Source organism: Triticum aestivum, chromosome 3A (genome assembly GCF_018294505.1).
Source record: "Triticum aestivum cultivar Chinese Spring chromosome 3A, IWGSC CS RefSeq v2.1, whole genome shotgun sequence".
NCBI classification, from domain to species: domain Eukaryota; kingdom Viridiplantae; phylum Streptophyta; class Magnoliopsida; order Poales; family Poaceae; genus Triticum; species Triticum aestivum.
In genome coordinates, this window is record NC_057800.1 from 34,323,583 (window position 1) to 34,337,444 (window position 13,862).

At 42.0% G+C, this 13,862-nt stretch overlaps 1 protein-coding gene and 1 pseudogene across 1 annotated transcript; both read right to left on the bottom strand.

Annotated features, from left to right (window-relative positions):
• Window positions 1-1,607: 1,607 nt before the first annotated feature.
• On the bottom strand, window positions 1,608-5,988 carry LOC123060043 (uncharacterized). The gene is made up of 7 exons (XM_044482604.1): window positions 4,505-5,988; window positions 3,339-3,378; window positions 3,172-3,233; window positions 2,715-2,812; window positions 2,464-2,522; window positions 2,283-2,387; window positions 1,608-2,198 (listed from the first exon to the last, which is right to left on the bottom strand). The coding sequence occupies exons 1-7, from the start codon at window positions 5,709-5,711 to the stop codon at window positions 1,883-1,885; spliced, it is 1,887 nt and encodes a 628-aa protein (XP_044338539.1). The 5' UTR covers window positions 5,712-5,988; the 3' UTR covers window positions 1,608-1,882.
• Window positions 5,989-7,172: 1,184 nt separating this feature from the next.
• Window positions 7,173-12,639, bottom strand: LOC123057738 (uncharacterized; annotated as a pseudogene).
• Window positions 12,640-13,862: the final 1,223 nt, after the last annotated feature.

Below are 13,862 nucleotides of genomic sequence, written 5' to 3' on the forward strand. Positions count from 1 at the left end.
CCTGATGTTTTTTACAATTAAAGTTGTTATTCGAAAAAAGATAAAAATAAATGAAACTTGCCTTCTCAAAATGAAGTTTCATTTATGTGGAGCCTTTATCTAAAACATCACAATGTTTATAGGGACGAAAGTAAGATCAACTTGGTTGACTAACCAAACATAACAGACAACACCGAGTGTAAGAGCATGTTTCGCTAAATTGTGAGCCTTGGTATTCAAGGTCCTAAACTCAATGACTAAAAATGCAAGTAGTAAAAAGATTAGAACGAACTCTGATTTCCCAAATAATCACACCATAAACTGCCGCACTTCTCTGCTTGATGTCGTCGACTATAGTTTTGCAATCTGAGGCAATATAGATTCTCCATTCGTAGAGATCATCCGCTAGAGATAGCGCTTCTTGGACTGTGAGGGCTTCAAGTGTGCTTAGATCCGAAATTCCCAAAAAGGTCCCTCTGAATCCCTGCACACGCAGCAACAACTCCTACAAACACGTATGTGAGGTGAGGAACCTATGTGAAAACCGTTTTCCTGTCCCATAGCTGCGTGCCAGACGAGAGACCGAGAGGGAACCTCTTTTCGAGATCAAAACTGATAAATACCAAGCGTTCGGATTTTAAGCATGGCAGCCTGAACGTTTTTCATGGCATATAGGTTATCCATTAATAGAGATCATCCGCTAAAGATGGCGCTTCTTGGACTGCGAGAGCTTCAAGTGTGGTTGGATCCGGAATTCCCAAAAAGGTGATCGTCGAGGCTCCGATATAATTTCCCTGTGAATTCCTGCACACGCAGCAACAGCTCCTACAAACACGTACGTGAGGTGAGGAACCTATGTGAAAACCGTTTTCCTGACCCATAGTTGTGTGCCAGACGGGAGACCGAGAGGGAACCGCTTTTACAGATCGAAAATGGTAAATACCGAACATTCGGATTTTAAGCATGGCAGCCCAAACATTTCTCATGGTAACTTCAGTTCACGCGAGGTTGACAATCATGGCAAATTTCAAACAAAAAAACGAATTGGGACAACGTTGCCATGTTGTAACAACTAAAGTTGCCACCTCGTGTCAACTTGCCATGAAAAAACGTTCAAGATGACATGTTTAAAATCCGAATGTTTGGGATTTATTGGGGTCAACATTGTGGGTTGATTCCAAAAAAGTTAGGAGCTTTATGAAAAAACGTTCAAGATGACATGTTTAAAATCCGAGTGTTCGGGATTTAATGGGGTCAAGATTGTGGGTTGATTCAAAAAAAGTTAGGAGCTTTTTTGTTAAAGATGCATGACGGATTAAGAATACCACAGCTCTCCCTTTAGTAGTAGGTATTGATAGAAGCGGAACCACAAAGAAGACCCGAGAGGTATGTCTATATATTCATCTCCAACCCTGCCCATCATACAACTCCGCCCACAGCCCTAATCAATGCTAATTCTTCTTCAGTAGCTAGTGCCATCCGCTAGATCTTACTGTTATATATGATCATTGTAATAGAGAGTAATCAGGTAGCTAGCTCATGAAACTGGCTAGGATAACTAGATCCCCCTGCCCGTCTCAGGATGGAATCCACCCCTGACGCGGTTATAAATGATGCTAACATCCTTATGAATGAATAAAGGAGATGATCGTCAAGAAAAAAGACCGCGTCATGTTCATACATTAACCACAGCCGGAACTATCATTCAAGATACGATGCACCGAAAGAGCAGGCGACTATGGTAATATACTGTTTAGTTCAGCAGCAAGCTGCAGCCAACTTACTCACCCCGAAACCTGGCTACAACATGTACATGATTCCGTAGGGTGGTTTCAGGACAGGACAATTATGAAAGGCAAAAGAGCAGGACGAAAGCAGCCTGAAAGCAGCCCTAAGCTAGTATCTACTGCAAGATCTTCCATGCCATCCAGCAAAGTGACAACATACCAACAGACATCAGCATGCAGCCGCCCAAGTACCGCCAGCGGTTCAAGGCCACATTCCCCCCAAAGTTATTGCGCTTGAAAATATGTTGCTGCTGCTTGTGAGTCCTTTTCTTAGCACGGTTTCGCTTCTTGCTGTGGCGAACCTTCTCAGCATTAGAGCCAAACGACTGGTGGCCCTTCTTCATATAGCCTGACTTCTCATATTGTTCAAATATTCCTACTCCTTGGTACCTTTCTTCAGGAGTCACTGATGGTAGCATACTTTGCAGAAGACTGCAAAGAGGGGAAGATATAGAAAGATGAACAAATAATTATTTTTGGTGATAAAGAAGACACATGTGTATGGTTTTCACTTACTTGTCTAAAATTGGAAGGGCCACAATGATTTTGCTCCTCAGGGTCTCATCACTTGCTTCCTCATTAAATGACTCGGTAAGCAGCATATCAAAACCCTCAAATGCACTAGGAAACATAGACATTATAGTCAGAATATAATTGCAGTAAACAAGTGCATGAACAGGTTTCTACGTTTATATACCGTAAGAGATGTTGCATATTATTGGAGGCTTCATCAGTGCATGTAGCATATTTCAGTAGCTGCATCAAAATGTTATAGGATTCAGGAAAAATTAAGATATCATAATAAACCAAGAGCATATTAGAGGAATATAAATTTGCTAGCAATTGTGTGCGTAGTTCAAAGAGATGATAAATAATTTGAAGCTTCTGGGAGCAAACATAAATATACGTTTAAGGAGTACATCTATGAGTCACCAGAACAGAGCTTACCGCATGAATATGTACACACAAAGAGGATACTGGGCAACACTCGGTAAGCAGTGCTTTGGATTCCTTGTAAGTTGGCAAGTCACAATCTAAGAATAGATCTGCAAAGCACCACACAGACGTGAATCTTCTAGTCATGATAGTCACAACTTTGTAAGAACGTATATGTGCAGCAGCAGGAAATAATGCTTCAAGGGCAGTACTTGCTTAACATTTCTATCGGACACAAATGAAGGGGGAAATCAAAAGATATTCAAAGATATTATACTTGACCCGCTCATAGTGATATTGCATATTAAACTAACACATTTGCATATTGCCACAAGGAAAAGGAAAATCATTTAAGATCAAGACCCTAAATATCCACTTGGTTGAAGTTGGCAAACATTCACTTGCACATGTGATATATTAGAACAGAAGTCAGTATAAAAGGCTAAATATATCAAGAGCGGACTAATACCAAGTTCCCTGAACCATTCTCGAGTCTGCTGCACTTGCATAACAAACTGTGCCAAACTCATCCTGGCAACAGACATGCAACATCAGCATCAGAGTTCAACAAGATGTCATGCAAATAAAAATAGAGAACTGGAACAAGTGATGGTAGCATAGCAATACATGAATTACCTCTTAAAGTGCATTTCCATGGGATCATACATTTCTGTCCCTGAAAAATTGGACAAATAAATAGTTACATACACAAGATTGGGGAGAACTGCAATTAACTTCTCAAGGGAGCAATTTTAATGGAAGAAGGCATCAACCTTAGTGCCCCCAGAACCATAGGATCGTAATCTAATCATGAAGACAACATGAACGCTTTTGAGATAAAGCCCTGGGGCTACAGAAGTTGCTAGCATAGCCACAGTCACAGCAGTGAGCTATACATTGGTACCAGAGAGCGACACAGCCGAACAGTCAAGGCCATCCACAGTGGTAAAATGGGGTTTGGAATGGCCAGAAGTTGGTCGACCAGAAATGGCATGAAGGACCGACAACGTAATGATGAAAGGACACTGGATCTAGCCGACTAATGTAACACACGAGGCTTGGATGACAACGTGGTGGCATTTTCATGATAGATGTGGCACTGTGCAATTTGCACAAGAGCTACTTGTGCTTCGGTATTGTGTAGTGCAAACGACACTTGAGGATAAACTTGTCTCTCATTTGATACTTTAATTAATTTTATTCAGGGAATGGATTTGAATTGGCATCAACAATTCCTTTCTGTTTATAGAAGGAATGGAATGAGCCGGTTAATTACAGCCTCAATTAACATAACATTATGCTAGTAGAACAAGTTAATTAGCCCTGCTGACGACAGCAGCTGTATCACCTTGCATACTTTAAACATGCAGTAGGTCTACCTATATGACTGAGGTCTTTATAGATAAAGGGTCCATACTGGCAGAACATTTTGTGTGTGCCGTCTGCTGCCTCATGCCAGTTTCTATCGCGTAAACATGTATGATGAAGGTTAACAAACAGCTAAAAAGTCCAATGGCAACAGCGTCAATACTCGGTACTGAAACGTACATTCAGAACAAACAGAAAATCAAGAATCCAAGTGATAGCATAGTATGAATCAATGCATGGGAAACCCTAGTCTATTTCTAATGTTAACAAACACCTAAACTAATTAACCCGAAGAGCCCAAATAGTGTCAAAACTGAGACGTTCACATGAGCACTTACAAGTTACGTATATGACTAGCGTACTAGCACACAGACCAAGAATTCAAAGATAGCATTGCTGGTTAAATGACATGGGGAGAAAGAAGGAAGAAGCACCTGGGGGAATGTTGAGGTACTTGGGGAAGACACATGAGAAGCAGAGTGTAGTGAGGAGTTGTTGCTTCGGTTTGACAGAAAACTTTGCCAGTGCCTTGAGAGCTGCATGTTTCATGTCAATAGTGATGGCCCAGGCTGTGTCGTCTTCATCATTCACCTTGGCCATCATGTAAAGCAAATCGTCATTGAGCATGCTCAGAATCGGGCCTTGGAACATCAGGTTCTTCAACTGCAGTTGTTGAGTCTCATCATCCCACAGCTGAGGCAATTTAGCAGAAAAGCTTTTGTCAACCGAGATTTTGGCAACATCAACTGTGTAGCGCTCGCACCAATTTTGGTCAGAGACCTTCATATTCCACATTGTGGCTTTCCAACCTGAACCTCTGGTCATTGCATCAGGGTCATCGTATTTGATGTGGACGAATTTGATGAGATCATCGCAGCAGGCAACATTGTAAAAGTACTCAGGGGCACAGTAATAGTCATACGGCATGATTGGCTCGGGCAAGCCAACGGTTGTCACTGGTAATGGGATTATCTTGATGACAGGATGCCTGCCAAACAGGTCGTCCAGAAGGAGAATGCCATAGCGGGTATCAACCCAGCCCAGCGCGCTTGCTCCAACCCTGATCTGCTCGAACAAGGCATGTCGACAACACAATGGCTTGTCAGCAGGGTCTGATAAGCGGGCCTTCCTGGTCGTCCATGCCTGCGTTTCAGACGAGAAGACATAGGCATCAAACCGGCAAACATCGTTTTGGATATTCCACTTGAGGTCGAGGAAGGCCACGGCATAGTGCTCGCCGTCGGCGTCGCCACGGGGCAAGAGGCCAAACTGCTGCCCGCCGAAGTAGGCGTGGTTGGGGTTTGGGAGCAGCCGCAGGGACTGCTTCCCGGCCGTGTAGACGAAGAAGCGGGCGGGGCCCCAGAACTTGAGGCTGAAGAGGACGAAGGCGTCCTCGGCGCAGATGAGCCAGGCGTGGTACTCGCGCTTCATGCCGGGGCAGTGGACGGAGAAGTAGGAGACGCCCGGCGGGTCGACGAGCCAGAAGGACACCTCCACGGCTTGGCCGTCCTCGGTGCGGCACTCGGCGGTGGTCGCGTTCCGGTCCGCCGACACACGCGCCACCCTGCAGAGGATGGCCGAGTCGGGAAACCCGGGGCCCATCGGGGTTGAGGGATTGAAGGGCAAGGTGGGGAGCGCCATGGATCTGGAGGTGTTGAGCTCGCCGCAACAGGCTAGGGCAGGATTTGGGGATTAGATTGCCTTGCCTTTTGAACACGGGATCGGTCGAGTCGGGGAAGAGGAGGATGGTGGTGGCGCGACTCGGAGTCGGACTACTGGTGGGGTGGGGGGATTGGCAGCAGCGAGTCGGCGGGGAAGAAGAGGCAGGGGCGGATCGCCGGCGCCGCCGATGCGGGCGCTGAGAGGACAAAGGGGATCCGTCTCGTCTCACACAGATTTTATTTTTTCTTTTCTTTTGAAGGCTAAACACGCTCCGCTCTACTCCTATTATAAATCAAAAATCAATCAATAACACACACAGTTAATCGGAATACAATTCTTTTTTAGGATCAAATCAGAATACAGTTTTTTTTAAGGATAGGATCAATCGGAATACAATTGATCTCAGGAGCAGCGACGCCGATTTACTTTGCAGCTTTGCAATATAATTCATTCAGGCGTTTGGTAGCCTGTATATACCTTAGTTAGATTACATGGATGTTGTTTTAGGTTGTTTGAATGTTTGGCATGCATGGACGGGCGAGGCGGTGGCGATGGCGCCGACTCCAAAGAGCTTGCCGGCAAGCCAGCCTGTATCCGGCTGGCTCTTCGGGCCACCCAGTCGGCTGCAATATCGGAGAGATCCTTCTTCTGCTCGCTGGAGAGGTCGTCCCACAAGGTTTTGGAGCCGGATGCCATGGCTGGTGTGGTGCAAAGAGGAGATGGAGTGCGAACTTTCATGTAAAAATCTGAATAAAAAACTACATTTAGTCAGCGTGATGTATGTATGCACATGGCAAATCAACTCTTCATCTGGATTGCAGATATGTTAGTCGCTTCCGTTAGAGCATCTCCAACAGCATGTGTAAATTAGGATGTATATATATATATCCATATAGACAATGGTCTATAAAGATTCTGTGATATACACGTCTAATTTTGCAGCAGAATGTCTATGCACAAAACGTTTATATTCTCTCTTCTACATTTTAATATTATTTTGTAACTACCATTTCAATTTCAATGATAATTTAAATGATTTATAATTGCATTGGTTTCACTGACGAATTTATTAATAAAGTCATATTCAAATCCATGTATGCCACACTTGTAAATAAATACATCAATTGGAGCTCTCCTACCATATTCCTGCAATGTGTGGCTATATATAGTCTACACATAAAGCTCACAAGTTAGCTATGATGGCAACAAAATGAAAGAGAAACATAATTTAAACAAGTATACAACCATTCATACTTGACGTAGGCACTATATGTTCACAGAAAGTTGTTACACAAAGTAACAAAAACCATAAGTGTATACAGAGTACTAAAAGGAATACAGTGCCTTCATCCAGTAGAATCAGATTCTAGAGGTCTGAATCAGATGGACCAATAACAAGCAACAGCCAGCATCATGAAAAAGATAGGAGTTCATAGAAAGTAGAACCAACGGTCAGTGACCGAAAACAAGTACTTCCATTGACCAGTAACAAAGCAACATAGTGCTAAAGAGGGGCAGTGTCCTCATTCAAGAGAGAGCGTAGTCATACAGCATGCTAAAAGCTAATTCTAGAAGTCTGAAACAGATTGAGTGCTAACCGAAGCAATTCAGTGACCAAAAACTAAGACAGCGTGCTAACATCTAATTCTATTAGTCTGAAACAGATCGAATGCTAACCGAAGCAATGGTCAGTGACCAAAAATAAGCACATACATCTAAACAGACGATATACCCTGCATCAGGACAAGAAAGCTAATCTGATCGCTCTGCAATTGAGTGCTAACAACTAATTCTTCGTCAACTCAGAACATGTCCAGGCCTGCATGCCAATCGCTTCTCACTTGTTCTCTGCAATTTCAACCACATGCCCAGGTCTCATGTCCTTGACAATCACTTCTCACTTAGTGTTCTCTCTGCAATTTCAACCAAAAAAAAACAAGTGTCAGGACCACCAAACCTGGGACATGTTGAAAGCACGACTTTTTCCATGTTCTCTAAAGTAGATAGAATTACCTTTCGTTACCGTGAGTCTCTAAGCTGAACACGTGTAGTTCTCCCAAGCATATTGTAACCTGCATAACAAATCAGTTATGATGGAACATCAGTTTTGAATAGAGCAAACAAAATCAAACTTTAGACTTACATCCCCTGCATATCCAACACCATAACAAGATCTTCAATAAGCGTAGATACGAAAGTTGGAAATCTGTATGAAGCAATATACTCCAGTTCCTCAAGGTTAGAGATGTTTTGTTTTTTATCACCCTGATTGGCCTGTCAAGCACAACATATATCGTTATTTCAGACGACAACTAAAATACAAGCGTGTGGATTACTCGAATTATGAGAAAACTTACATCCCCGCCGTGCTGCTGGAAGTTCCGTAAGAACCTAAAAAGGTCACACGAACTGGGAGCATAACTGGTCAGAGTGTTATTGGGGTCGTTGTACTTGAATAGCAACACCTTGTTAAGTAACGAGTTCAACGCAGCATCTACCCTCCAATCCTTAGTAGTAAGCTTGATCTTAGCCACAAGGTCATCAACTTTCTGTTTCTCTATTTGACCCATTGATTTATAGGCTTGGAAGACTGCACTTATGAGGATCGTGACTGCTCTTGGTGACTTGACTGCTGGATGGTTGTGCAGGAATTTAAGGAACTTTTCCTTCTTTGCCTTTGAAGGACATGAACCAACTGTAGGGGAGACCATCAAGTTGTACAGTTCCTGGATATAACTAATTGGATATCCTTGGGAATCTCTGAATTCATCTACCAGCAATAGCCTAGCCAACGTGGACAGATCTAATAGCAGATTGGCAAAACTTCCATCACACATGGGTTCACGCTTAATGCGGCAGCGGTGTCCACTCATCCTTAGATCCTCCATAGTGAATTGCCCGCCCCAACTTTGGTGCCGATTATGAGCATCAGTTATCACCTTAATAAACCCTGACCACAGATTCTACCATACTTGGTGCAGACGACCGCTGAACCACCACCCTCAATTGGGCGCGTACCAACAACTCCATACTTGTTTATATACTGTCTCACTGATCTCTCTCCGGGTATCTTTAGATCATACAGACACAAAAATCAAGTTATTTTGCTGCATACAACTTATGAAAAGACATGTGCTTCGAACCAATAATTGTGGTGCATATTAGTTTAAGCATGATAGGATTGGTTTCTGCTATCTATTAACTCAAGCAACAGAATTAATAGTTTAATACTACTAGAAATTGGAGTATTACTGTAAGCAGTAGATAGAGCAACACACACAAACAAAACAGTGATGTTCATGACTATAAACAGAACTGTGAGTGGCCAAACACACACACACACAAAAAAAGGAATTCTGCAACTTTGATACATAAGGATTGCTAAATTAGTTCTTGCTCTCCTAGATAGTACTCCCTCTGTAAACTAATATAAGGAGGGAGTATAAACTAGTCCATGATCATCAAGTGCGGGGTTCTATAGTATTTCTATAAGGGAAATATATCACCATTCGCTGAAATAAATTTAGGAAGATGAGGATACATACTAGGTTCAGCATCCATTGAGGCCAAATGTACAGCATAAGAACCCAGCAAACATCTCGGACCCAATCCGTAGAGCAATAGAGAATACCGATTGTCCATGGGGCTGCTAGAATTGCCATGCGCAGACCATCATGTACCCGGTTTGTTGATATCCACTCAGCGCATAGCAAAATCCACATTAACCAAGTAAGAATACGTAATTTCAACCTCCAAATAGCTCCTTCCTTGAAAGCTTGTGCAACTTTCTTCCTGCCCTCTCTCTCAGCCCGCTTTCTTTCTTGGCATGACGCCATATTTGATCCTTAGTTGCTTGATAACTGGAAGAAAATATTTAATTATGTCAGACTAATCAATTAGTAAGCGCAAATGCATAATGACGAATAATACACATATCCGAGGGAGTATTACAACTTGTCAAATAAGCAAATTACTCCAATCACAGCCAGTTCACCAAAAACAGTGTATGAAATAGTATTAGAGTTTGTTGGGCCGTATATGTGCGAGTAAGTCTGGCCCACGTGGCCCATGTAAACCAGTATATGTATTGTACAGACTAGAGAAGAATAGAGTTATCCAGAAATTTCCCAAACCCACCACACTTCAGAGTTTAACAGCAGGGTGCAGAGCTGGGTGACTAGATAATTAAAATACCATGCAAGAGCAGAAAAAAGTAGGTTACTGAAGAGCAAAACCATCATCCTTACAGAAAACTAGATCCCTGAAAGGATTCTAAGCAAAGAAAACAAAAGTACTATGTTCAAGACAAAACAAAGCAAATCTGTACTAGCTGCAACCTTATCCCTAGACTACACATGTAGCAATTTTAAGAAGCAAACTGAGCGCCCCAACAGCGACATGATTCTAACAAAAGGAGGCCAAAAGAGGCAACATATCTCTCAGTTTGTAAAAAAATAAAAAGAACATGGGTAAACATTTAAGCCAAATCAAACAACAGTGATCATGCATATTGGTATCACTGCTAGGTGAATATATCAGTTTTGTAGGAATGTTGGGGCTTGCTACACCATTTGGAATCAAAACGATGGACGAGTATAATGAATATGAGCGTACAACTAATCAATTTGATATCTATTTCTAGAAGAGGAATGGGTGTTAAATCTTAAAACAACAAGTGCCAAGCCATTGCAAAAAGTTACTTGTCAGCTTGATATCTATTTCAGAAATAATTTCTAGATTGAATTTCTAACTCTCAAACAAAGCTAGTTCAAAACCTAAGAAGAGAATGTGTGGAACTCAAATCGTAGGTGATTAAGAAAACCTTTGTACGATAACTATATGACAATAGACAATCAGTACCTTCTTAAATGAGAGATTTCAAAACCTAATGATACATAAGAAGTAGCTGATTAACTGTCCAACAAACAAATACCACAAGCCAGACAATGACTTAACGTATAGTTCACCAAAAACAATGTATGAAACTCAAATGGTAGCAGATCAAGGGAACTTTTGCAATTAATTCTAGTTGCATGATAGAGAATTTGCTATATTCCGAAATAGAGATTCTAAAGCCTACATGAAGTAGAGTTTTAGTTAACCAAACCCCTATGGAAGATGAATTAATAAGCAAACAAACAAAAAACTAACCCCCAAACAGGGAACCAGGACCCAAGCTGCACAAACAAGTTGAACCGCGAGGCATCACCCACAAACCCGGGCCCAAATTTAGGGACCTCAAGCACCAATTAGCAGAGCGGATGAAGCAGGGGGCATACCGAATTCGTATCAGGGATAACACCTCTAGCCCATGGCAGTAGTCATCACCGAAACACCCGAAGTCCACGGCTACAAGGAGCTGGGTGACTGGATAATTAAAATATAATGCAAGAGCAGAAAGAAGTAGGTTACTGAAGAGTAAAACCATCATACTTACAGAAAATTATATTCCTGAAAGGATTGTAAGCAAAGGAAGCAAAAGCTACTATGTTTGAGACAAAACAAAGCATATATGTACTAGCTGCAACCTTATCCCTAGACTACACATGTAGCAATGTTATGAAGCAAAGTGAGCGCATCAACATCAACATGGTTCTAACAAAAGGAGGCCAAAAAGAGGCAGCATATTTGACAGTTTATAAAGAATTAAAGAAAAACATGGGTAAACATTTAAGCCAAATCAAACAAAAGTGATCATGCATATCAGTATCACAGCTAGGTGAATATATCAGTTTTGTAGGAACTTTGGGGCTTGCCACACCATTTGGAATCAAAACAATGGACGAGTATAATGAATATGAGCATAAAACTAATCAATTTGATATCTAATTCTAGAAGAGGAATGGGCGCTAAATCTTAAAAGAGCAAGTGTCAAGCCACTGCAAAAATTTACTTGTCAGTTTGGTACCTATTTCGGAAATAAATTTAGATTGAATCTCTAACTCTCAAACAAAGCTAGTTCAAAACCTAAGAAGAGAATGTGTGCAACTCAAATCGTAGGTGATTAAGGAAACCTTTGTACTGAAACTGTATGATAATAGACAATCAGTGCCTTCTTAAATGAGAGATTTCAAAACCTAATGCTACATAAGGAGCAGCTGACTAATTATCCAACAAACTAATACCACAAGCCAGACAATGACTTGGCGTATGGTTCACCAAAAACAATGAATGAAACTCAAATGCTAGCAGATCAAGGGAACTTTTGTAATTAATTTCAATTGTGTGATAAGAAGACAATCTGGTACAATCTGAGACTGAGGAAGACACACTAATAAGCATACAAACAGGAATGTAACCCCCAAACGACTCAATCTGCACAAACAAGTTGAACGGCATGGCAGCACCCACAAACCCGGGCCGAAATCCGAGGACCTCAAGCACCAATTCGCTGGGCAGATGAAGCAAGGGGGAAACAGAGCTCGTATCAGGGCGCAGTACCTCGATCCCACGGCAGTGGCCACCACCGGCACACCCGAAGTCCACGACAGCAAAGGAAGACCGAAGCGTACGGTGAGAATCGACCCCCGACAGCAGCCGCGGCCACCCCTCCCCGCCACCGGAATCGCTCCTGCGTTCCACCTAACTGCAGGACGGAAACGAACTGGACTGATTACCCCCGTAGTCCTCGCCGCTTAAACCCTTAAAACCCTAGCAAGGGGAGGAGGGAGGAGCGAGCGCGGACTCACACGCGAGCAGAGAAACGCGCGGCGCGGCGGATTCGCGGAGCCGTCACGGGAGGAGAAGACACCGCGCTTCGCCGGAGGAGGGGAAGGCGGTCGTCGCTGGAGGAGGGGAAGGCGGTCGTCGCCGGAGGAGACGCCGCCTTCCGCGGGAGGAGGAGCAGGAGACGCCGCGCTCCCGTACGTGGAAGGGGCGCGTCTGCCTCGCCTCGCCTCGCCTTGCTTCGTTTGTAGCCCAGGCCCAGCTAGCGAGAACGCAACGGTTTATATATAGTCCTACAAAATGTTCACGCACCTCAAAAGAAGTGCTCACACACTTAATAAAGGGGTTTTGTATTTAAAAAAACAAAGTGCTCACACATTTTAATAAGGGAAAAAAGGTCATTGCACTTATAATATGTTCACACGTTTCTAAAAATTGTTCATGACATTTTAATTCATGTTGGTACCATTGAAAATGTTCACAAGATGTAAACAAATCATGACATTTATAGCATCTTCAATGAGATGTAAAACATTATTCCTGAAATTTATGAAAAATGTTCATGGCATGTAAAATAGTGTTTTTAACCATTAAAAATGTTTACAACATTTCCAAAAATGTTCATATGTTTACAAATGTTCAGTAAAGTATAAAACCTTGTTTGTTCAATTTTTAAAAATGTTCATGGCATACGTTAAAATTCCATAACTATTTAAAAATTTGTATGTACAGTTTTTAAAAAATGCTCATGACATATATTATTTTTTTAAACATCAAAAAAATGGTCATGAAATTTACAGAAATGTTTACGAAAATAAAGAAACTTGTTCACATATTATTATTTTTATGTTCACATATTTATGTATACAATGCCACTTTATTTTTGGTGTCAAACTTCGACTTTTAATTTTGATCAACAAAATATGAGCTATATGTCGTAAAAAATATATCATCGAAAAGTTCTCTAAAATGTGCATCCAGTGACATACTTTTGTGGCATATGACTCATATTTTGTTGGTAAAATTAATGGTCAAAGTTAGACATAAAAATATGAAGTGGTCTTGTATACAAAAATGAAGGGAGTAACATAAATGTTTGTAACCATTTTAGAAATGTTACTTTTCTTCTCTTTTCTTCTTTTTTGCTTTATTCCCCTATATAAAACACCTGGTTTTTTGCATTTGAGTGGACTGAAAGAGACGTCGGCCGTTTTTTTTACTACCTTTGAATTTACATCTACATAGTGTTCCTTATCTTCCAAGTTAATAAGTTCCCAGAGAATGACGCTCCCTGTTGCATCGAGGCTCTAGGCGGCTGGTGGGAATACCGTGTCAGCTTATCTATGATGCTTGCCATTTAGGAGGGGCCATTACCTAGGCGCACGCGATGTGCGGCCGCCTTCGCTTCGCTTTGTGGATTGGTCTACATAACCCGCACGAGGGATGGAGTAGGTTTCAGTTAGG

Excerpts from the sequence above, each read along its gene's own strand:
- LOC123060043 (XM_044482604.1), bottom strand. The coding sequence starts at position 5,711 with ATGGCGCTCCCCACCTTGCCCTTCAATCCCTCAACCCCGATGGGCCCC. Across the intron at positions 3,379-4,504 it reads GTACCTCAACATTCCCCCAG|GGACAGAAATGTATGATCCC; the intron begins GTGCTTCTTCCT and ends CCAATTTTTCAG. Across the intron at positions 2,523-2,714 it reads TGTGTGTACATATTCATGCG|CTACTGAAATATGCTACATG; the intron begins GTAAGCTCTGTT and ends ATTTTGATGCAG.